The sequence below is a fragment of the Gymnodraco acuticeps genome, unplaced genomic scaffold, assembly GCF_902827175.1.
Source record: "Gymnodraco acuticeps unplaced genomic scaffold, fGymAcu1.1, whole genome shotgun sequence".
NCBI classification, from domain to species: Eukaryota; Metazoa; Chordata; class Actinopteri; order Perciformes; family Bathydraconidae; genus Gymnodraco; species Gymnodraco acuticeps.
Genome location: NW_022989835.1, coordinates 485830 through 510682, shown reverse-complemented (window position 1 = coordinate 510682; position 24853 = coordinate 485830). Strand labels below are relative to the sequence as shown.

Below are 24853 nucleotides of genomic sequence, written 5' to 3'. Positions count from 1 at the left end.
GAATCGGTGGGTTTTCGGCCGAAAAGGCGTCGGCACGGCTGAAAAGACACGAAGGTGCGGGACACACCAATCTGAGTAGGGCGTGTTGACGCTCATCGTCGGCCTGACGCCCATCGACGGCCAAAATCGGCTTGGTGTGTCCGGGCCTTAAAGGTCACACCGTGCCGATTTTCGGCGTCGATAGATGTCTGGCCGTCCATGAGCATCGTGTCGCCCTACTCAAATTGGTGTGTCTCGGTGGGTACTGCACCGTCGTGTCTATTCGGCCGTGCCGACACCTTCCGCCGCCGATTCGACATGTTGAATCGGGTGGCTGTCGGCCAAAGAAATCACTGATTGGCTGTTCAGCTTAGCGAATCAGTGCATGAGAAGCGAAACGGAAGTGAGGGACCCAAACAAACTATTAAGGCAAATCTGAGATTTCATTTAACTCCAGCTCTCGACACAGGTTCGGGAAAGCCCCATGAGCTTCTCGCTGTAGAGTGAAAATGGAACGCACACGCTATTTGTTATTTGTTTATATCACGCAGTCTGTTCTTCTTCTCTCGGTGTATCACGCAGTCTGTCTTCCAGTTGTTGCCTCTTTTGAATGATGAATACACACTACCGACGCCTGCTGGTAAGGAGAGTTATTGTCACTCACGCATGCACAGTTCATACGTGCAACTTGGCCGTCGGCTGAAGTCTTTGCGGTGTGTTCCAGTGTGAAACATGGCCAAGAAGCAGGAGACGTTCCGTCGGGACGTGTTCTTTGGTGTCAGTTTGGTGTGTAAGAAGCGTAACTGCACTGTGATTCTAGGACTTATTTAAGGAGGACACAATGTGTGTGCGTGTAGCTGTCCTCATTCAGCCAAGGTGAGTTGGTCTTTTTCCCACATGTATCATGGTTGCACAGTGTAAATAAAGCACTTTTCCTAGTTTTTTTTATGTCTCTGAGTTCCCTTCCTAGTCAGGCTTTCCCACTTTAGGTTGACCATTTTAAAGTAGAGTCGTACTGATCATATAGCCTATCTTAACTTTCATCAGTGATGAAAAGATGAACTTGTAACTGATTGTTTTTTTATTTGTTTTTCATTCCAGGTTTTTTTTAATCTTAGTGTTTTTTTATATACAGTGGGGCAAAAAAGTATTTAGTCAGCCACCAATTGTGCAAGTTCTCCCACTTAAAAAGATGAGAGGCCTGTAATTTTCATCCTAGGTACACTTCAACTATGAGAGACAGAATGGGGGGAAAGAATCCAGGAAATCACATTGTAGGATTTTGAATTAATTAATTGGTAAATTCCTCGGTAAAATAAGTATTTTGTCACCTACAAACAAACAAGATTTCTGGCTCTCACAGACCTGTAACTTCTTCTTTAAGAGCCTCCTCTGTCCTCCACTTGTTAACTGTATTAATGGCACCTGTTTGAACCCGTTATCAGTATAAAAGACAACTGGCCACAACCTCAAACAGTCACACTCCAAACTCCACTATGGCCAAGACCAAAGAGCTGTCAAAGGACACCAGAAACAAAATTGTAGACCTGCACCAGGCTGGGAAGACTGAATCTGCAATAGGTAAGCAGCTTGGTGTGAAGAAATCAACTGTGGGAGCAATTATTAGAAAATTGAAGACATACAAGACCACTGATAATCTCCCTCGATCTGGGGCTCCACGCAAGATCTCACCCGTGGGGTCAAACTGATCACAAGAACAGTGAGCAAAAATCCCAGAACCACACGGGGGGACCTAGTCAATGACCTGCAGAGAGTAAGTAAGTAACAAAGGCTACCATCAGTAACACACTACGCCGCCAGGGACTCAAATCCTGCAGTGCCAGACGTGTCCCCCTGCTTAAGCCAGTACATGTCCAGGCCCGTCTGAAGTTTGCTAGAGAGCATTTCGATGATCCAGAAGAGGATTGGGAGAATGCCATATGGTCAGATGAAACCAAAATAGAACTTTTTGGTAAAAACTCAACTAGACGTGTTTGGAGGAGAAAGAATGCTGAGTTGCATCCAAAGAACACCATACCTACTGTGAAACATGGGGGTGGAAACATCATGCTTTGGGGCTGTTTTTCTGCAAAGGGACCAGGACGACTGATCCGTGTAAAGGAAAGAATGAATGGGGCCATGTATCGTGGGAGATTGTGAGTGACAACCTCCTTCCATCAGCAAGGGCATTGAAGATGAAACGTGGCTGGGTCTTTCAGCATGACAATGATCCCAAACACACCGCCCGGGCAACGAAGGAGTGGCTTCGTAAGAAGCATTTCAAGGTCCTGGAGTGGCCTAGCCAGTCTCCAGATCTCAACCCCATAGAAAATCTTTGGAGGGAGTTGAAAGTCCGTGTTGCCCAGCGACAGCCCCAAAACATCACTGCTCTAGAGGAGATCTGCATGGAGGAATGGGCCAAAATACCAGCAACAGTATGTGAAAACCTTGTGAAGACTTACAGAAAACGTTTGACCTCTGTCATTGCCAACAAAGGGTATATAACAAAGTATTGAGATGAACTTTTGTTATTGACCAAATACTTATTTTCCACCATAATTTGCAAATAAATTCTTTAAAAATCAGACAATGTGATTTTTTTTCTTCTCATTCTGTCTCTCATAGTTGAGGTATACCTAGGATGAAAATTACAGGCCTCTCTCATCTTTTGAAGTGGGAGAACTTGCACAATTGGTGGCTGACTAAATACTTTTTTGCTCCACTGTATAGTCTGCTGTATTATTGAGGTCCCAAACACGGAATTGAATTCTGAGTTGCAGATTCTTGGCATTGGAAAATAAACCATGGATAAATCCGAGTCACATTTGAAAAGAGATTTGAATTCTGCTGGTATAGATTCCTTTGCTTTTACTGCCTACAATTCTCCAGATGGGTCAGATGTAATCTGATTACCGTGAGTTTACCTGGGCAGAGGTGATGAGCTGTTTCTCTGCTTCACCCACAGCCTTAAGAGACAGGACTACTGTTGGAGCTCACTTTATATCAGGCTTTTGTATCTTTTCGTTTTCTGAGACAGACAGGCCTGGGATCAGTACATATTTGAGATGTACTGGTGGTGAAAAGAAACTCATAAGTAGCAAAGTCACAAAACAAGGGACAAACCGGGATAACACCGTGAAACACAAGCAGCTAATCCACAGGGAGGAAACATGGACAGAAACCCGGACAAACGGAACAAAACCATGGGACACTGACAGGTATTTAGAACACACTGACACTGGGAAAGACGGATATACTGTATATCCTACAGAGACTAGAGCACTACTCGCACTGACAAGAAACAGCTGAAAAGGGTTAAAAGACAGGTGGAAAGAATCAGGGCGGGGCAAACATCACAAAAAGGCGGAAAAACACAAAGGAAGTGGAACAAGACAAAGTGCAAGGAGAGGGTTCTACTAAATTAAAAAAGAAACCCATGAATACCAACACCAGGTTCATGACAACATGCTTGATGAGATGTTTAGATAAACTGCCAAGTAAAACAGTTAAAAAAAAAAAAAAGTTTTGGTAGTCACAGAACATACATGTGGGCCGTGAGGGGACAGAACATGTAACATAAACCCAGTGCTCAGGTTATCACTAGCGACCCCTGTGGTGTGATTCATGTCTCACCCTCAACCTGTGCAGTGTCTCTATAGCTCCCCCAAACCTCTCTGTCCCTGGTTTTGTTCTACAGTTTCTGTACGTCCTGCAAAGATCACTCCAGTCCCTTCACACTTTAGCTCCACTCTGGGTTTTCTCTGCAGCCACTCTGCTGCTCTCCTCCGCCATTTCAAACAGACGCCTCCAGTCTGCTTTGTGATGGAGGGAGGGGGGAAAGAGAGAGGGAGGGAGAAAGGAGAGGAAGTGAGGGAGGAGGGAGAATAAACCAGGGGATAGAGGGACGAAGGGAAAGGAGAAAGAGGAGAGCTGAAGAAGGAATGGAGGCTAGTGAAAGAAGGGAAGGAGGAAAGCAGAGCAAGGAAAGAGGAAGAGCAGATTAGAGGAAAGGAGGAGGAAAAGTACAGCAAAGGAAAGCGATAGGGAGGAGGGAAAGCTTTGTCCTTCATGGCTGTTCCCCAATGTCCCCTTTCCAGGATGTTATGTTAGACCCATGCTCCCTCAGACCCTATAATCCCTCAGCCCTGTTCCCTTAGTGCAGCTGCTGTTCCACCACTTTGTCTTACAAACAACAGAATGCTACAGCTTGACTTCAAAACTTTATTGAAAGTGTGTTGTCATTTGTTATTTTCAGTCATGTGTAGTTCGATTGTCAAGAAATATTCATCACATTCATCCATAGATTGTATATATATATATATATATATATAAAGCATTCAACACATCACGGAATATGGATCCACCTCACAGGGAAACTTTGAACTGTGTGATGGCCTCCTGTTGTACAATCAGTTTGTTGGTTCATGCTTTTAAATGTCAGCATTGATAAAAAAACAGGTGTGAGCGGAGGTCATGTTGGAATGCGGCCGCGGAGGTACTCCATCACTGCGTCCGTTCCTCGGGCCACGATGGCTGCTCTGGGTGCACGGAAAGGGTTCCCCTCCAGACTCAGACACCTACAAATAAAGAACAAACATATTGAGCCCTTTTCAAAATAAAGTTCTGTAAACAGCTGAAAGACTTTACTTAAGAAACCATCCGAAGGAGTTATGATGCAGTTTAAAGAGACGTGGAAAAATCACATCTGAGGCAATGTTTCATTAGCTGGAACTTACAGGTCTTTGACCGAGAAATCCAGTTGAAGTCCATCAGATATATAATATCTCCAGTCATGATGTCCAAAGAAAGTAGATTTAAAATAGGTAGACAAGTTGGCATCAGCCAAGCAACATGCCATCACTGTAAAAAGAGCGCTCCGCCGCTATGGAGGACTTATTGAAACTGTTTTTTAGGATTATTATTTTCTAAAATATTTGTATATATTTGGCGAACAAACATTGAGTTTTACGTATCGTCCAAACGGTTCTGTCACGTTGAAGCTTGCCGGTGGGCGTGTCTGGCGCGCGACCATCAACCGATCACATTAATCTCCCGCCCCGGACACACAAGCACACAGTTTGATTGGCTAGCGCTTGTACTGGCATATGATTTGATTGGCTGGCGCTTCCGTCGAAGCTTGAAAAGTTAAACTTTTTTCAACTTTCAGCCCGAGCAACGCAGGGCTTGAGTTTAAGGACGTCCCGTCGTCTGAAAAAATAGGGTCGGGGAGGATAAAAAATAATTTTGGGACGAGAGTTAAAATAAAAATACCCTGCTAACTCTACTACGAACGGCGATGAAAATGATACTGACCTCACACACACACACCATGCTACAGTCTCAAACACATGAGTTCAGCAGCCAGTTACAACTGCCTAAAGTTCTGTCAGAATGATCAGGTGTGAAGGGAAGGAAGCAGCAGGATGTTTGAACTCTGTCCAACTGTAGCATTGTGTGTCATGTTGGAGGAGGCATGAATATAGCTCTTATATTCCACTATTACTAGGGATGTAACGATACCAAAAACTCACGGTACGATAATATCGCGATAACAAGTCCACGGTACGGTATTTATCGCGATATTGAATAATAAATTAAAAAAAATGTCAATTTTTTCTTTTTCAATAAACGTTTTTTTTACTCTGAAAATGTTTCTTTATTACATAATAAATCTGATTTGTACAGCATTTTAGTAGGAAAGCAGTATTTTAAAGTGTCAAAAACAAAGTGACATTAACAGACTGGAACAAGAAAACCAGTGTTTTTGTACCTATAGTACTACCAAACAAAGTAGGCATTTTCTTTGTGCCACTGCATCTCACAAATAAACAAGGACATTTAATAATCAGACCCTGCAATAAAATAAATCAAGTTTCACTTTAGTTTTTCAACTCAAACTCACTAGTCACTCACTCAGCATCATCAGACAGGTTTTTAGGAATATGAGAATGTCCACATTTCCAGGTATTTATAAGCTGGGATGTTTGGGCATTTACAATATCCCCTGCTCTGGAAAAAAACTCTCTCGCTTGGTACTGATGTTGCTGGCACGGCAGTGGTCGCGTTAACCGAATATTTTATTTAACATGACGGAAAAATCTGAAAGCAGTCTGTCATTTTGACAGATTAGAACAAACTCAGAACAGCGCCAACGTTTCCCCGCAGCGAGGCTCTGGTGTTATGCCGTGTTATGCATGCCCTCCAAAAGGAAATGATATAGTTTCCAAACCGTACTTTGCCGTACAGATCAATACATGTCTGGGAGGTTTTGCTTTACGCTGTGCGCTCTCCCGCGAGGTGCATGCACACACGGCATAACACCGCCGCCCCCCCCCCCCCCCCCCCCCCCCGTTGACAGTTCACGAGCGTGCTCTCTCGTGAACTGTTCAGACCCGACGGGTAATAAGGGATTATGACGGATATTTTACGATCCTGTCTGTCAAAATGACGGACAGCGAAAAAGTCTAACGCCACCTCAGTGGGACGAAGAGATATGCTTTGGCCATGGGTGACAGCAGTGGGTCAAACTGTGCATTGTCTCTCCACCACTTCAAAAACAATACAGTTTTTGCCAAGAAGGTGAGGCTTATTGACAGGGCGAGATATAAATATACTGTTGGTACTTGTCAATGTCTCTAGGTATGTACATGTAGCCCTGTAAATACGATGTCCTTTTGTGTTCTGTTGTTTTATGTTCATGTTGTAACCTACTCGCTGCCATGTTGGACAGGTCTATCTTGAAAAAGAGATCGATAATCTCAATGGGACCACCTGGTTAAATAAAGGTTTAAAACAAAAAAAAAAGTGTTGTGAAAAAAAAAAATTATATAAAAAAAATTAATAAAAATTAAAAATCGCGGTAGATTTTGTCAGTCTCACGACGGTATTGGGACGTTTATTTACCGTGATACCGCGATATTCGGTATATCGTTACATCCCTAACTATTACTCATTGTTTTTCTGATAGAAAAGCACAATCAAACAAACAGTCTTAAAAACATGAGCTTAGCAAAGCAACTTAATGGTTTCAGGCCGATGATTGTCAATAAAGTGAAGCAATGGAAGCACAATGTAGTTCGGCAAAGTGTGACGTCCCCCCATTCAAAGTGAATGGGAAGCATCTCTGTTGAAGCGTGTGGACGATACGTTAATGAGGGGGTTGGACCTGGGCATAAAAGCCTCCACCTTCAACATTCACAAAAAAAGCCTCTTGAAGCTGTACCATAAACTCAACAGGAAGTCGGCCATTTTGAATTTCATGTTCCGTTTTTGGCGAATCTAACCCTAACCCTTTTTCAGGTGCGGTACTTTAACAAACTCCTCCTACAGATTAAGTCCGATGAACTTCAAGATAATAAATCTACATGTCTCAATTATGTCATTGTCTGAATAGCTTTCCTATCAATAGTTTGTAAGCTCAATAATATAAACAGATAATATCTGACTGGAATTTCTCGAATTTGTCTTGGCCATTGAAAACTTCTGACATGTTGACCAGCACCCAATTCTTCTACTGGAGACGCTGCTTCAGAACAGAGGACAAAGAGTTGAGACATTGAGACACGAGGGGACGATGTTCAGGACCAACCTGAGGCTGCTGCACAGGCCCAGCTCAGGGGGGACGTTCAGCAGGTCGTTGTTGGACAGATCCAGCGTCGACAGATTAATCAACTTCATGAGACGATGAGGGTCCACCCCGTTCACCTGGTTGTTACCAAGCAACACCGTCTCCAAGGAAACAATGTCATAGAGGACTTGAGGGAAGGACTTGAACCTGGGATCAGTAAGAAGACACTGAGTGGACTCATTCACTACTTTTTCTCATCCAGAATGTTACTGGTTGGTCAGCTGATGTGATTGACAGCAGCATCACAGTGACTCACCTGTTGTAAATTAGGGTAACAGAGCGCAGTTTGGTCAAGTCTTTCATTTCAGATGGTAAATCAGTCAGCTGGTTATTCCTGGAAGAGAAAGAGGCGGGACATATTCAGACATGAATGCAGTCTTCAAACCAGAGGGATCACAACGCGACAGATGTATTGTTTATTTTATCTTTCCTAGGGTGGACAACCCTCAAGTCTTTAGGGGGGGCGTGCTCATTAGGGATGGGTATCAGGGATGTGCACAGGTACGGGCTAATGTTTCCCGGGCAACGGCCCGTTTGGCCTTTTTGGCTGACCTGCCCCTCTGAAGAGAGCAAGAGTTTGTTTTTATGTTGTCTGTTGTGGCCGAATCAACATGATAAGCCCACAATTAGTATTGTAGCGTCTCGCTGCGGGAAACACACTTTGTCAGCAGTGTCGGATTTTGGAAACTTGATTTTGAGTTCTCTCATGGCAGTTAGGGTATAAGGGACAAACCAGGGGACTTAACTTCCTCTTGATACCGTCGGTTATTTACAAAAAAACACCTAAATATAGCCTACTTGTTGTTATTGTGCTTCTGTCTTTCTGTGTCTTTTCATCTGTAAACTCCCTCAACAGGCCACTCTCTCTCTTTTCTTGATCGCCCTCTGACGGGTGAACAGTTCAATGTCCCGCTTCATTGTAGGATTTCTGCCATGTCTCTACTACTTCAGTTTGACCATCTCTGTTACTAAGTTATGGAATACTAAATAACTAAGTAATTAGATACCTTACTGTTACTGCGCTCATAAATGATAAGAATAATGCGTATTGAACTGGTTTAATTAATTAGTGAGTTTATTTAAGGTAATTAGAGGCCCTATTTTATCAGTATGTCTGCACAGCAGTTACAATGGTCAAACTACATTAGAACAGAATTGTCCCCATTTTATCTTTAATAGTTACTAACATTAGATATTTTAATGAGATATGGACCGCAAAACATTTTTAAAATCAAGTCACCGAATGCAAGTACTCGCCTTAGCTTATTTTGTTAAAAAAGGTCTTGTTTTTTTTGGGGGGAGGCCCTTTTTCCAGTTTAGAGCAATAGCCCCTCCAAATGTCTGTGCACGTCCCTGATGGGTATTGTCTGAAATGTATCGATTCCGAGTCTGCTTATCGATTCCCCGTTTCGATTCCAAAATTGTAAAAGAAGGAGGTCAAACGTCTAGATAACAAAAATAACTTTATTCTTTTTAAGCTTTAAAAGGTGGGGTGGGTAATTTTGGAGAAACCAGCTCGAGTGCGCTAGAATTTGAAAATAAACAGCCGGAAGAAATCTGCTACTTCCTTACAGAGCCCCTCCTCCAACACACGAACATGACCAATGAGGGCACGAGATAAGTTTGTGCACAGATGGAAGGCTGACAGGCAGGTAGGCCGTCCAGTTATTTTATCCACGGCCAATTCAACATGTTGAATCGGCCGTGCGTCGGCCACAGGCAGTCGGACAAAGAAATCACTCTGATTGGCTGTTCAGCTAGCGAATCAGTGCATGAGAAGCGAAACGGTTGCTTGAGAATGTCTTCCACAAGCAACACTCCAATGGCTGATAGCTCCAGTACCGCACGAAACATGTTTTCGATGGACGAGAGTGAAAATGGAACGCACATGCTATTTGTTGTTTGTTTAGATCACGCAGTCTGTTCTTCTTCTCTGTCTTCCGGTTGTTGCCTCTTTTGAATGACGAATACACACTACCGCCGCCTGCTGGTAAGGAGAGTTATTGCCACTCACACATGCGCAGTTCGTACGTGCTCGGCTGAAGTCTTTGCGGTGTGTTCCCGTGCGACACATGGCCAAGACGCAGGAGAACACGGCGACGCAACAGTCGGCGAGTTCTCTGGTGACTGCTTGGTGTGTCAGGGCCTTAAGATATTCATTGCTATCGGGATGTTAAGAGCATGCCATGGAATATAACAAAAAGTGTATCTCGAGCCGGTTTCTCAAACTTACCTCCCCCACCTTTAACTGACATTTTTACAAATAAAAAATATACATGCAATACAAATGTATTACACAATAGCTGTGCTTTATTTTTAACTGAGCAAGGCCTGTGGCAAGCTATTAACAGGCATTACACTGTGCCTTGTCTTTTTCTTTTTTAGTGGAGTGGAGCCTCACTTTAGATCGTTTACCGCGATCCATCTTTGGTGTTATGAAGTGACTGAGCTCGTGAACTGTCTATGGGAGGGCGGGGGGAGCCTCGCTGTGGGGCAACTGTGGACCTCTGTCGCCTGTCAGCACAACTTACATGATGCCATTAAGGGCGGTACCGGCCATCAGCGAACCGAGCCTGCCGTCAACGGCCTGCTGACGACCGGCCGTTCTGTGATTCTCCAGAACACACAGATGGCCAGTCCGCCTTATCGGTTCTCATCTGGAACCAAGTTTCGGTTCCCAACCCTAGTGCTCATCCTATTCTTCTCTAAATGTGTGTCCGTGTGTGTGTGTGTGTACCTGAGGTCAATGTTTGTCAGCTGCAGGAACTTGCAGATGTCAGGAGAGCAGCAGGTCAGTTTGTTGAAACCCAGATTGATGTCTGACAGAGAAGAGACAAACTCTGCCAGCCTACAGGAACACCGACACAGTTACACACAGTTAGTACACTCTGTGATCTCATACACTTGCCGATAAGAGTGTGTGTGTGTGTGTACCTGGGGGGTATGGAGGTCAGCTGGTTCTTGCTGAAGTTCACAGAGGTGACAGTGGTGTCTGCTGCAGCATCAAACAGCTCCTCAGGAACATCCGCTGCCTGCTTCTCACTAAACACAAAACAAGACTCAGAAATGTATTTTACAAAATCATTTACTATATAAATATATTTGTTAACTGACCTGTAATCCAGTAACTTGAGAGTCTTAATGTTGTGGACATTAACTCTGGCCTGGCTGGGTAACGTCATGGCTGTCTGTTGTTCCTCTGCTTGGTCAGGCTCCTCTGCAACAAACACAACTTTTTTCAGTAGACCTTTTACACAGCGAGATAAAGCATGAGTAGGTCCAGTCGACTTTTTCACAACTTTAAATGCATCTCAAAGTTTCAGGTGTGATTTCATGATTACTGATGGTAACCATGAAATATGTCTGTGTACAGAAATGCTCTCCGAATTTCCAAAGCGAAGGATTTGTGTCTCATGAACGCCCCCTTTAGATTTAGTAGAGAAAACAGTTGAGAGTTAGCATAAAAAGGTGAACTGTACCTTTAATTCTTCCTCTTAAATATTTCAGAAGCTCATTGGTTCCTTTCTGTGGTGAGGACAACAGAAGCTGTTAGAAAATGAATCTGAATGTATGTGAGCAGCTGATGTAAACGCACAGCTGTAGTAAAGAGATCTCACTGATATGCCGTCAACAATGTTTCGCAGCATTGAGGCGAATCATTGATCTGTCAGATAGTGTGTTCAGCAGTGAATTCTAGTGTGAATTCATGTTTCACTGTGTGTGTGTGTGTGTGTCCTACCTTGAGCAGATCTCTCCTGATTCCTCTCAGAGGGTTTCCCTCCAACAGCAGCACCTTCAGGTCAGGCAGCAGGCTGATAGAGGCTGGAAGACTGACCAGAGAAAGATTCACATTACGTTAATAAATGTATAATTTGATCTGGAACATAGCTTACACATACCACACAGATTATATCACCTAACATCTAGACATCATTGAAAGGAAGTGAACATGTGTCCATAATAGTTTTCTAGTGAATAGTGCTTTGTTTTCAATGAGGATTTTTTTTTTTTTTTTTTTTTAAAGCTGAGTCATGGTGCTGTTGGTGACCTACGTGCTGAGGTCATTGTTGGTGAGGTCGAGGCGTGTGAGCGTGCTCAGTGTGGAGATCTGTTCAGGGAGCGTCTGGATTTTGTTGTCTCGTAGTTCTAAAAGAGAAATGGCTTTCAGGCAGGATAGCTGCTCCGCCTCCAGCTTCTCAATGTGGTTGTTCCCCACATACAACTCCTGCACACACACAAACACAATTAAACAAACATTAGATAAAATCATAGTCCACTTTGGTGTTAGGACTTTCCCTCTAACACTCGTATGCATTGGACTACATGTTGTGCTTTCCCTTTGCATGAATAACAGGAGGATGGATCAGAAAGCTCGGTCAGCATTATAACTCCACCTGGGGAAACTCTGCTATTGCTATGGTTACCTTGAGCGCGGGTGCAGGGAGCTTTGGGAGGGCACGGAGCTTGTTGTGTCTGAGGTAGAGCTGCTCTAGAGCCAGCATCTCTGATAGGCTGGCGGAAATGTCAGTCAGCTGGTTGTTGCTGCAGTCCAACAGCTTCAGATCTGTGACATCAGGAGAGGAGTCAGTCACACCTTGCCATTACTGCGATTCATTCTACAATAGTTGCTTTTATGATAACTTTCCAGAGTTGTAAATTCCTTTTTACAATCCGTTGTGAGTCTGACAAGGTTTTTAGTGTTTTCTTACTTTTGAGCTGTGCCACGCTGTCAGGCAGAGCGCTGAGCTTGTTGTGACTCAGAGTGAGTTTCTGCAGAGAGGTGAGACGGCCCAGGCTGGAGGGGAGGTCCTTCAGAAGGTTGTTGGACAGGTCCTTTTAACCAATCACAACGAACAGTTCACTTAGGTCAGCTAATCACACAGCAGAATAGAAGGAGTCTCTATATTTGACGGTATGTGTGGTTGTTACCAGCTGGGTCAGGTTCTCCAGCTGTCCCAGTTCTTCTGGCAGGCTCTCCAGACGGTTCTGCTGCAGTGTCATGCTGCAGAGCTTATTCAGAGAATACACCTCCACCGGCAGAGCACTCAGCTGGTTATGACTGGGACACAGGAGGACAAACACACTTCAGATTTGTCCCCACTCAGGGCTATGTGCTGCTGCCCTGTGGGGCCAGAACCCGTTTTTCTTTTTCATTCTTAGCGTTTAATGATGCCTAAATACACATAACTTTAAAGGTCCCATGACATGGCCATTTCTACTGATCATAATTCCATTGTTGAGGTCTACTAGAATAGTTTTACATTGTTCAATGTTCCAAAATCACATTGGTTTCTCATACAGCATCTCTGTATAGTATTCTGTCCTAAACGGCTTGTTGGAGCTCCTGCCTCCCCCCTCCCTATGAGCCCACTGTGCTCTGATTGGTCAGCTCGGGGGGAAAACTGTGGACCTCTGTCGCTGCAACTTACATGATGGAGAAAAAAATAAATGAAGGGCAGTGCGGGCCGTCAGACGGACCCGGTGGAATACAGGGTCTATCGCGTTTAGGAACCGTTAAGCAGAACCAAAATTGTGTATTTTGTATGGGTAACCGGTACTTTCTTATCGGTTCTCATCTGGAACCGAGTTTCGGTTCCCAACCCTAGTTGCAGGGCTCGCTGCTCCGCCCTTTGAGGCTCGAGGAGCGGACAGTGTGAGCTGTATTATTGGTGTAGTTTCCTGGTTACTGCGTGGGGTCTGCGAGACAGCGAGACACCGCGGAATTCAGCCTGAGCACACACATACACTCACAGCCTGACAAAAGATAAGGCTGAGTGAGTGTGTGTGCCGGCGAAACTCCGCGGAGTAGCGCGGCTGAGAAAATATAAGGCTGAGTGAGTGTGCGTGTGTGTGAGGAGCTCCACAGATTGGTCCATTTGGACGGATTGGTCCATTTGTTCGTCGTTAGGTCACCGTGACCAGGAAGAAAAAAATGAAAAAAGAGAAATCTCCAACGAGGCGTTCAGGGCCAGCATAGACAGGTCTTTTCTGTATTAAGAGTTTTACTCGCTACAGGGTGTACTTTGAGGGTTTGTGACTCTGCAGACCGTGTACATGCAGAAAAAGCTACATAACACACAAGGGGACGGGTAATAACCGGAAAAGCATGTCATGGGACCTTTAAGGTAGATTTGCATCCATAGAAAGATTGTTAAATGTCATGATGACAAATATTTTTGGTTGTGATAAATCAGGAAAAGTAATGCAGGCTACAGTGTGAGCGTGTGTGTGTATCTTAACTTGGCAACATAATTCAACTTAGAAGAGCATCATTCACAAAATTAAAGAGTACTTTTATTTGTGGACCTATCATGCTATATTTTAATAATATATTGTAGGGCCATACCTATATAAAACATGTCTGTGAAGTTTTTATTTCAAAATACCAAACAGATCATGCATTTTAGCCATGCCTCATTTCGCTCTATTTTCTCTTTTTTTAGCCCTGTTTTTGCAAGGGCTGAATCTGTGAGAAGTCTTCTTCTCTGCTTTTGAGGCAGACTACAACGCCACCTACAGGCTTGGCATATGTACTACAGCGTCTCCAGCGCTTTCGAACGGCAATGACCGTGGCTGTCTCCTCCTGACAGGTGGAGAGTTGCCCATATAGGCGGAGCTCCTCGTTTCTGACGTCAGAGATATTTCAAATCTGGATCAGTCTGTATCAGATCCGTTGCAGCCCCGTTTTTAGAGATTTGGGTATGAGGTAGAGAGAGGGTTGTGTTTTCTGACACTTGTGGCGCGTTTCCACTGCAGGCCTCGCTCGGCCTCGCTTGGTTTGGTTAGGCCTTATTAGGCCCGGCTCACTTTAATGCTGCGCTTCCATTACAGTTTAGGAACTGGGGTAGTTACTATAGTAACGCAGTGTAGGCGGAGCCGTGACGTCATCTTCAATGAGCGCCCCAAAAAACAACACAGCCGTTAGCTCTTAGCACTCAGAGCTCACAGCTCTTCATATCTGTTCAGAAACTAGACAAAAGTTAAACAAGTACAAACCACAGACTGCCTGAGTCATGGTGAATACAGTCGCTGGTTTATTTATGTCTGTATAGGCCGTTGTTGTGAGTGTGGACGGTCGGAGCGTATATAACGTTAGCTTAGCCAAGCTCCATTTAGAAAACACGCATTTTAAAAGGTTTTTCGCCTGCCGTCTGTCTGCAGACTTGTCAAAGCATTAATTCATGGTTTTTACTAACCGGTATCAGTATGTTGTTACTTCGGCATTATTTTGAAACGTGTATTACAATTAAATCACAGTCAAATATGTTCATCTTGTTGTAGTTGTAGCACCCTTGCCAGCGATTCTCTCTCTAGTTTAGCATGCTCAGCCCGACTCAGCCTGATTGTTCCTGGCCCTAGAACCACGATTTAGTCGGGCCAGAAAAAAGATGAAAAAGTAGCCCCGGGCCAAAACTAGGCCAAGTGGAAACGCAACCAAAAACGGGCCCCCGCACGACGGCTCGGCACGCTTAAAGCGAGCGCGCCATTGGTGAGTCCCTGACACACCGGGGACACATATTCATGTATAAAAGATCTACAAAAGTGCATTTTGCATGATACAGTAGGTCCCCTTTAAACTAGTCATGTTTGGTGTTACTTTAGTTCGTTCCATGTATTTTTAGGACTTAGATATGATCACATTTATGCAGAAATACAAAGACTAGTCTTTTTTTTTTCTGTTCCTATTTTTAGGTCTTCACTTTGTGTGTCAGTGTGTGTGTGTACCTGAGTCGCAGTTCATGGAGCTCCTGCAGTTCTCCCAACGCACTGGGTAAGCTGCTCATCTGGTTATCATGGAGCTGCCAAAAAAAATTAACATTACATTATAATAACAAAAATTAAAATGATAAATGCTCTGGAGTGACTTCTTCTAAGTACTAAGATGGGTTCTTTATATTTACTGTGTTTAAAGATCCCATGTCATGGTCATTTCTACTGATCATAATTCCATTGTTGAGGTCTACTAGAATAGATTTACATTGTTCAATGTTCCAAACTCACATTGGTTTCTCATACAGCATCTCTGTATAGTATGTGTATTCACTCTGTCCTACACGCCTTGTTGGATCTCCTGCCCTCCCCTCCCTATGAGCCCACTGTGCTCTGATGTGTGTTTATGTGTTACAATGGCGTTTGTTAGCAACCAGAAAATGACACCAGTAATGACAAACAGACAGGGGCGGCGGGTGCTGTAGGCTAGGGAAGGCTAAGCCTTCCCAAATAGTAACTGCATCCTGGTAAAATAAAAATATAAAGTCTTTGACATTAGCGCTGCTATGCAGCCACCTGTGCCCTGTACCACGAAGCCAGCTCAACAGACCCTGGATATGCTTGAGTTATCTTAACTAACCCTAACAAACGCGATCTCGCTAAACGGTCCTACGGCGCTGGTTATCAACTCGGTAAATCAAGCCAGGGTTTCTCTCTCCAGCTGAGAACGCGTTCACGTGAAAGGGGCGGGGTTAGCTACATTTGACCAATCACAAACAGGGACAAGTGTACTGACAGAGCAACATCATACTTCATTAATGAAAAGTAAACTAATATTAGACAAATATGAACTTTAAACATCCATGATGACTTAAACATATAATCCAGGATACAAGCCACATAGTTGCACCTGCAAGGAGAATACAGAACAACTCGTTAAAAAATAAACTACCGAGTGTTTGAAAGCGTACAACAGTTTTATGATACTGCCCCATCTAAAACACGAGGGGATCTGACTTTATTACATTTGAGTTGAGTGTTTCGTCAACTTAATGTGTTGCTTAAAATAATACGTCTGCATACAGTATGTGACAATGTAACTAAGTGTTGCACGGCCAGATACGGCTCGAGAAGCTGACTCAGATAAGGAAATATTGTGATATCGATGTGAGATCAATGATCTGATTGATGATGTGATGTCAGTGTGATATGAATGATAAGTGCGACACGTCGGCGTCTTCTCTGCATACGGCAGTTTAAACTGCATTTCCTTTTTCCTGTAATATGACTTGATAGATTTAAACTCCGCACACTGAGCTCTGATCGGTCAGCAGGCGGTGCTTTCACTGAGTTGATCTCTTTTCTAAAGACGCCGGAGGCGGGCAGCATAAGATGAAAAAAGTTATTTAGCCTTCCCAAACCTGAGCCTCACGCGCCGCCTGTGCAAACAGATGAGAATGCTGCGTGGGGTCTGGGTGCCGTGTTGGCGGGACGTTGCGGGGCTCGCTGCTCCGCCCTTTGAGGTTCGAGGAGCGGACAGTGTGAGCTGTATTACTGGTGTCGTTTCCTGGTTGCTGTGTGGGGTCTGCGAGACAGCGTGACACCGAGGAACTCAGCCTGAGCACACACACACGAGTGTGTGGCGAACTGTGTGAGGAGCTCCACGGATTGATCCATTTGGACCTGGGTATGGTCACGTCACTATACTCAGGAAGAAAAAAATGGAAAAAGAAAAATCTCCAACGAGGCGTTCTGGGGCAGCAAAGACAGGTATTTTCTGTGTTAGAGTTTTACTCGCTACAGGGTGTACTTTGAGAGTTTGTGACTTTGCAGACCGTTTACATGCAGAAAAAGCTACATAACACACAAGGGGTAATAACCGGAAAAGCATGACATGGGACCTTTAAGTTCTATAGTTAGAAAGTCAATGAGTTAGGTTAGCAACACATTAAAGGAGTTCTGGGTCAATTTATGTCACATTATTGGATCCACCAATTAAAATGAGTTTTTTTTTTTTTTACACCATATGTGTTTTTTTATTTGTTGTTGTCATTGACTTAGTCAATTGTGGTATTGTTCATTTAAAAGAAGCTTTGGTAACTTGACAGACTTTTGATCAGATCTTACTCAGGCTTGTGGAAGAAAACAACGGCAATGGGTTCCACCTGTTGGAGGAGCAACTAAGCCAGGCTTCTTATTGATTGGTTGGTGTTGTGGTTTAAAAAAAAAAAAAAAAGAATATTTTATCTGTAAAAGCTTAATTTGGTGGCCTTCAACACACTATACTGCCACTGTTTAATTATGTACACTAATGAATGAGAATTGGGATTCTACTGTTTTTCAGCTCACACTGTGGGTAAAATAGCTGTTAATCATTTTGGGTGGCACCTTTTCACTCCCCTTTTCTTCTCTTTTGATATACTCCAAACCTATGGTCAGTAAGCAGGAAAAGAGTAATTGTGACAGGATAACCAATACATTCAAGATGGATAAGATTTACTATGTAGAAAAAACATAAACATACAAAAGTGTACCGCGTACCCAAACGGCATCGTAACGTCTGTGTGCCGTATTTGGAAAAAGCCACATTTTCAGTTATTTGCGCAGTGCAAACAGGAAGATGCTGCTACCGTTTTGTTTTTCAGAATTAGATCGTCTAAAGAGGATAACACCTGTCTGTGCAATCAATGCAATTCTTCATGTGCTTTGTCATGAATGATTTAGCTCTTTTTTGTCTCTCAGTAAAAGCACCAATAAGGGTTGCATCCATGCATTATCGCTAATGAGTGAGCTCAGGGTGTTACTTACATCTAGTGTCATGAGTGCAGGCAGTAATCTGATGTCATCAGACAGCTGTGTGAGCTGGTTGGACGACAACAGCAGTTTGGTGAGGTCAGTCTGTTCCCACCAGCGATCTGACTCTGCAAAGGAAACATTCTGCTGGGCCTCCAGAGGTGGGTCAACGTTTAGACGATACACCTCCTTAGGAACTGACACACAGAAATATAAATGGATGAATAAGTTAGTTGATAATATAGGCGACCCATTCTCTTAAAACATGCAAACAGTGACAGCTAACAGTTGCCTTGTGTTATCTCTTGAACATGCAAACAGTGACAGCTAACAGTTGCCTTGTGTTATCTCTTGAACATGCTAACAGTGACAGCTAACAGTTGCCTTGTGTTATCTCTTGAACATGCTAACAGTGACAGCTAACAGTTGCCTTGTGTTATCTCTTGAACATGCTAACAGTTACCTTCTTTCAACCCCCGACCAGACAGGTTGAGCTGGCCGCTCTTCCTGGCCGCCTTCAGCAGACCGGAGGGGACGGTTGGCTCCGTCTCCTCTGTCTTGAAGCCCGCTAGAGAGCCCCCCTGACCCTCTCTTTTAAATCGAGACATGTCCGTATGTCTAGAGAAATTAGCCAAGTGTTTACATATGTAGCAAAGTCAACACCCACTTTGCTTCCCGCCCACGTCCCACCAACCACAAAAGCAGTTACTCTTCTTCTGCGTAAAGTGTTTATTTTCGGTTAGCTGAGCAGTTTTGCAGTGCTTTACCGCCACCTACTGGACAAGTGTGGAACAAGACATTATCAAAGACATTTCACCAATGGGAAATCGTTGACATTATGCTGGAAAATAAATAGACAAACGAAAGGGAGGAAACAGTCTTTTGGCCAGATCAGTTCCTTTTATACATAGATAAATAAATACAAAATAAATGAATACAAATCAACCAGAATTAAATACTAATTGTGTCATCAGGGTTAAAGTAAAAGGTAAGCATAGGAAAATAATTTAAAGGAAATAGGAGACATTTGAAAGGGAATGAGAAATGAAAAGTTGAAAATGAAAAGACTCGCCAATCAAAACAAGGCTCTGTTTTGAGCGGGGACTTTACTAACTCGGGTGCTTCGGTTCACCAGACTGCAAACACTCTCCCCTTTAGTTTTCATAGAAAATAAGACCTCTGCTCAAGGATCTCAAAGTACAGACTGCCACGTGCATGACTAAGAAGTCAGCAATATAACAGGGAGTGGTAAACCAGACCTCTTGAAGAGTTATGTCAGCACTGGTAGTTTGTTTTTACATTATACTGCATATTGTTAGAGGATCAACAACATGATAGCAAACACTGAAGCAATGGCACACAACCATCAGTTGTGGGTCTTCTATGCAGTGAGAGCACTGTAAGGGTTTTGCTCCCTCAGGAACCCTGTGTATAAATGTCACAATAGATGAAAAGAGAACAATGTTGTGTTGTAAATGTTAATCTTTTACATCTATTTTTTTTGTACCTCTGCCTTTAGACCTTAGTGGTTCAGAAGGTTCCAGATTTGATGTGCAGAAACAGGTTTGTGATAGCATGATAAGCTGCCAATTGATACTGTTTAGCACGATATACTACACTGACATGACAGGTGACTGTAGGCCAGTGAAGGCTTTAAGTTCAAATATAATTGAAAGGCTTCTTTTGTAGCAGCAGTTTATATAGCAGTCTTTTTTTTCAATGTCATATAACCTCCAACTGAAACTGAATTAATACCATTAAATATAAATTCCATATGCACAGCCCCAATCATGGCCCAACAATGGGTCTGATAGTTTTACTGCCCATAACACACACACACCTCACCCTGGACTGTGAACTTTGACCATGTGTGTGTGTGTGTGTGTGTGTGTGTGTGTGTGTGTGTGTGTGTGTGTGTGTGTGTGTGTGTGTGTGTGTGTGTGTGTGTGTGTGTGTGTGTGTGTGTGTGTGTGTGTGTGTGTGTGTGTCAGCATTGCTGTTGAGCTGAGTGTCCGGTCCTGTTGCTGTTTTGTTTTCAGTCTTCAGGATGAATCTGTGTGTTCTTGTGTTGTGTTTGCTGCTGTGTGCCTCCAGCTGCTCAGGTGACAAAGGTATGACTTTTAATTACGTTCCAGCTCTTCTAGATAAATATGAAGTTATGTGTCTGTATGAGTTTGTGTTCCCTATTCAAGTAAGAAACAGTGATGGCGGCTGAAAGAATGTGTTGTTAATGTGCCATGCTGTATTAATGCCACCGTTGGCAGACAAACTCTTACTATTTTTGTGTCAAACATTGTGACATCTTTCTCAAAATGTCGTAACTTAGTGTATTTATTCTTAAAATATTAAGTTCTATCAGCTTTGACTTCAACATATACATAATTTCTCTCAACGCAATAAACAATAGATTCCTTTCTGTACAAAATTCTCAGTGCATTCTAAACACAGCCAAATATTCGTATTCAGGAGAGTTCACTGTCCATCACAATGTGACTTATCATTTTCCTAAACATGGCTCTAGATAGGCGTTGAAGTTATTATTTTCTGTGTGTGTTTGTGTTTATGTTCAGGCGCCAAAACTGGCCTGCGAGCAGCAGCAGGCTCTAAGTCAGTCACCCTGCAGCCCTGGTTGGTGGGTCTGACAGCTGTAGTCGGGTTCCTCTTCATCGTCTTTGTCATCCTGATCGTTCATAGACTGCTCAGGAAGAACAGGTCAGAGACAAACACACACACACACACACACACACACACACACACACACACACACACACACACACACACACACACACACACACACACACACACACACACACACACACACACACTGAATGACTTTACTCCACCATAGCCATAAAAAGCACCTATTACGACCATGTCATAAATACTTGTGTATGCTGCTCTTACTCTTTTGCACTTTTTGCATATCATGTATTTGTTTTTGCTATGTTTGTAAAATGTCATGTTCTTAAATGTTTTATGTGAGGGACTGGGATGGAAATGAGCTCAAAGCTAAATCTGGCATATTTACGCTTGACACATTTGATTGTTTTAAGTGTTCATTGATTCATTGTCCCTGCTAAATAAACGATTAAATAGTTTATGGCCATATTTTATTTACCTTGACCACAATGATCATTAACTTATAATTCATCATCAATGTGGCATTACACTATTACTCGCTCATAAATAAAAGTAGCACTTGTACATGGAAACAAGAGGAAAGCAGCATCAAATGCATTTACAAGTTCCCTGTGTTTATTTTAAACCATTTTTAATCCATATACCAATTTGTTAATAACCAAAGTACGTGTGCTTCAGGATTATTACCGGTTAACTCACTGGTGGAAGTAAATACAGCATGGGTTGAATTCAATGATGAACAGTGTCCACATTTAGACAATAAAATACACCCAGCCCCCATTACAGCCTACTATCAGGAGTCCTGCAGTGTGACACACTTGAACTCCCTGATAGCTGCAGATAACCCAATGTGAGAAGTAAAATAAAGCTTACTGTGCTTTGTGTTGTCTTGTGTTGCAGGAAGGATGCAAACAGCTGTAACTATGAGAACATCACTGTAGAGGTGCAGGGAGGTGAAACTAAACAGACCAGTCTGTAGAGAACCAGCTGAAGAGGCATCTGAGTGAAGGCACCTTCCCAATACACCGCTTTCAATATGCTTCCATCATTATGAGATTAGGGTGAAACGTTATTCATGTCCCTGCTGATCTTTGTTTTTGACAGAAATGGAAAAAAGACCCAAACTAATGGTAGACGCATGTACACGTTTTCTAGCCATATACATGCAGTTTGGGGTTTTAATATTTTACTTTACATCATGACTGGCTGTTGTTTTTTGTCACCACCAGAGGGGCCCATTACACACAAGAAGATATCGCTTACATCACTGTAGCATTTCACTCACTACCAAAACTATAATAACCCACACAGAATACAAGACTGTAAAAATGTAATTAAAGAAAAGACTGGAATATATAAACGATCAAATGGATACAGTTTCCTCATGAAAATATATTGAAATGAACAATGCTCTTTGTCTGATATGACACCAGAGCTCCCTGTATAGTTGGAGAAGGTAAATGATGAATCATCTGCGATCCCAACCCAACTAACAACCTGTGAGGATTTAGTGATGCAGCGCTCTCCGCAGCATCAAAAGAACAACTGAGGGAATATCTGTTGGAACAATGTTGTTGATCCCTCCGGTATAACATCATATCTCTTTGAGAATCTGAAGGAGTACTGACACTGTGGTGTTGAACAGCATCTTGTCTCCATGTCTGATCCTTTCATTTTCCTGCTGCTCCAGTAAAATAACTGTAATAATTCATGCACTTTACATGCTGTTATAAATAACTATTGCTGTCACAATGTCATTATCAGTTGTCTGTTTTCCTGTCTCATTCTGTCTTTCTGTCCGTCCCTCCTTAACCCTACTCTAACTGTCATTCTCTTCCTGTGTCTCACTCATCTGATCTGTTGTTCCTCTGGCAGGTCATGTCAGGTCAACATTGCCATGTGCTTAATGCTTCAGAGTCTCTTTTACGTGACACATGAGACTGGAACGTTGGTTAGTTAAATGCAGAATGAATTGTGATTTAACTGCTAGTGAACCATTAGTTATCCATTAACTCTGATCAATTCATTGAGAAAAAAGAGAGTGAGGAAGGACTAACTAATATCAGACTTCCAGGGGTTAGTTCTGAATTTGATCCGGACCAATGTCAGGATAATAGAGATGTTATTCTAATTACATTTCAATATAAATCGTTTTTACGTTTGTGATGCCAATATATATCGCCCCCTAAAGCTTGATAATAACTGGTATACATTTCAGGATATCTTAGGAAAAGACTGGAAACTGGAACATATGATTTAGAAGAGCTTTATTGATGCAACATCTAAACTTTACAAAAACACACAGCCTCTGTGTAGTCATAGATATGACCTAACATTTTATCATTGCCTCTTATGGCATATTATTAAAGGGGCCATATTATGCTTTTTGTGGTTTTCCCTTTCCTGTAGTGTTTTAATTTTCCCAAAAAAAACATTATAAACCAAGAATCTCTCATAACTAAGCCTATAAAAGCGGTCATCAGAATATTGTGGCAGGTCAGAACACAAACCGACCCGCCACAATGACAAAACAAGGAACATATATAGTGGCCAAACCAAATAGAAAACAAGGTGTAATTATGATTAACAGAATACAAAAGGACACTGACGAAATCCAAATTCCCCCTTTGACATGGAAGCATGTGGTTTGCCCCAATTTGGCCCAACTCACTGCTTGCAGTATTTATCTATCCTCAGCCACTTATTTTGCTGAACCAGGAAGTAACCACCCCCAACGACCACGGCAACTCAAAGACAAAGATAGTCATTAATAAAAACAAATACTTGTGTTAGCTCTGCTCAAATGTGTGAGAATAAACGAAATAATGTCAGGTTACAAGCAAATTAAGAGTTTACCATTTAAATCAAATGTATGGTGTTAATTGTTGGCATATTTACCTGCAACTGAAATGAAGCATAACTACTGGAGGTGAGCGTGCAGTGTAATTGTTTTATCCTGTGTGGCCGTGGCCATCACAGCCTGCATTGTAGTCCTTTGTTTACTTCTGTAACATAGTGACATCACTATGTAGCACTTGTGCTTCTATTGGCTAGTGCTCCAACAAATTGTACGTGAATTGTAGGCTCAGGGGTGGGACATTTCTAAATAGTTGACCAATCACAACCAGCTAACCAATCAGAGCAGACTGGGCTCTGGTTTCAGACAGAGGGTGAAAAGAGGTGCTGCAGCACAGGCAGTGTGAGGAAAATAAAGAGCTTTTTGAACATTAAGACATAGAGACATGTCACAGTAGAGGCACAACATACTAATATGAACCTGAACTTTTGCATTATAGGGTCCCTTTAGGCCTTAGGGGACACTACATATTGGCATCCCAAACATAAGTAAGTCATATTATAATTTAATTTGAATAACATATGTTTACTCATTCTATCTAACCGAGAGACTGCTGGGTCTATAATAATCTGCTTCATCATCCAGACATTGGTAAAGATCAACTGCAGAACTAACCCCGTCTAGGCAGAGAAGAAACAGCTAATTAGTTTGTACTGTCACGTGAAATAAATCATTTACGGTATTTCTGACCACTGAACAATGTAACTCAGATTCATGATCTATGATTTTCTATTCATCCTACAGTGCGATGTATTAATATGTTTAATGAGGAAAAAAAGGGTGACCATTTCCTACTATGTCATATGACTTTCGTTATATAGACCATTCTTGTTTTCTTGGTTCAATTCTTACAAAACATAATATCCCCTTCCATTGTTACGCTGATGATGTACAGATCTATCTGCCTCTCAATCAAAATGCCAACTCACTACAGCAGTTGAAGGACTGCTTAACAGAGATTAAATCCTGGCTGAGCCAAAACTTCCTTACCCTCAATGAGAGCAAGACCGAGGTCATCTTTTTTGGACCCCAACCAACAGTCTCCCCGGTTGATATTCTGGGCTCCCTCAATAAAAATATCCTCCCCTCTGTCATGAACCTTGGAGTGACCTTTAACAGCGCCTTTAAATTTGATAAGCAGGTTAGCACTGTAGTCAAGACCTGCTTTTTCAAAATACGACTATTGGCTAAGACCAAGTCGTTTTTATCTTTTAAAGACCTAGAAAGGGTTATTAACGCCTTTGTTA

General features: G+C 42.6%; 1 protein-coding gene across 1 annotated transcript; it reads right to left on the bottom strand.

Annotated features, from left to right (window-relative positions):
• Positions 1–4186: 4186 nt before the first annotated feature.
• lrrc40 (leucine rich repeat containing 40) lies at positions 4187–18812 on the bottom strand. Its single transcript, XM_034235518.1, has 15 exons — positions 18573–18812; positions 18125–18306; positions 15332–15405; positions 12536–12665; positions 12316–12439; positions 12031–12170; positions 11659–11831; positions 11346–11436; positions 11086–11131; positions 10721–10823; positions 10541–10648; positions 10344–10454; positions 7863–7940; positions 7568–7753; positions 4187–4556 (listed from the first exon to the last, which is right to left on the bottom strand). Exons 1-15 carry the CDS (start codon positions 18715–18717, stop codon positions 4451–4453), a joined length of 1797 nt encoding a protein of 598 aa, XP_034091409.1. The 5' UTR covers positions 18718–18812; the 3' UTR covers positions 4187–4450.
• Between the last annotated feature and the right edge of the window lie 6041 nt (positions 18813–24853).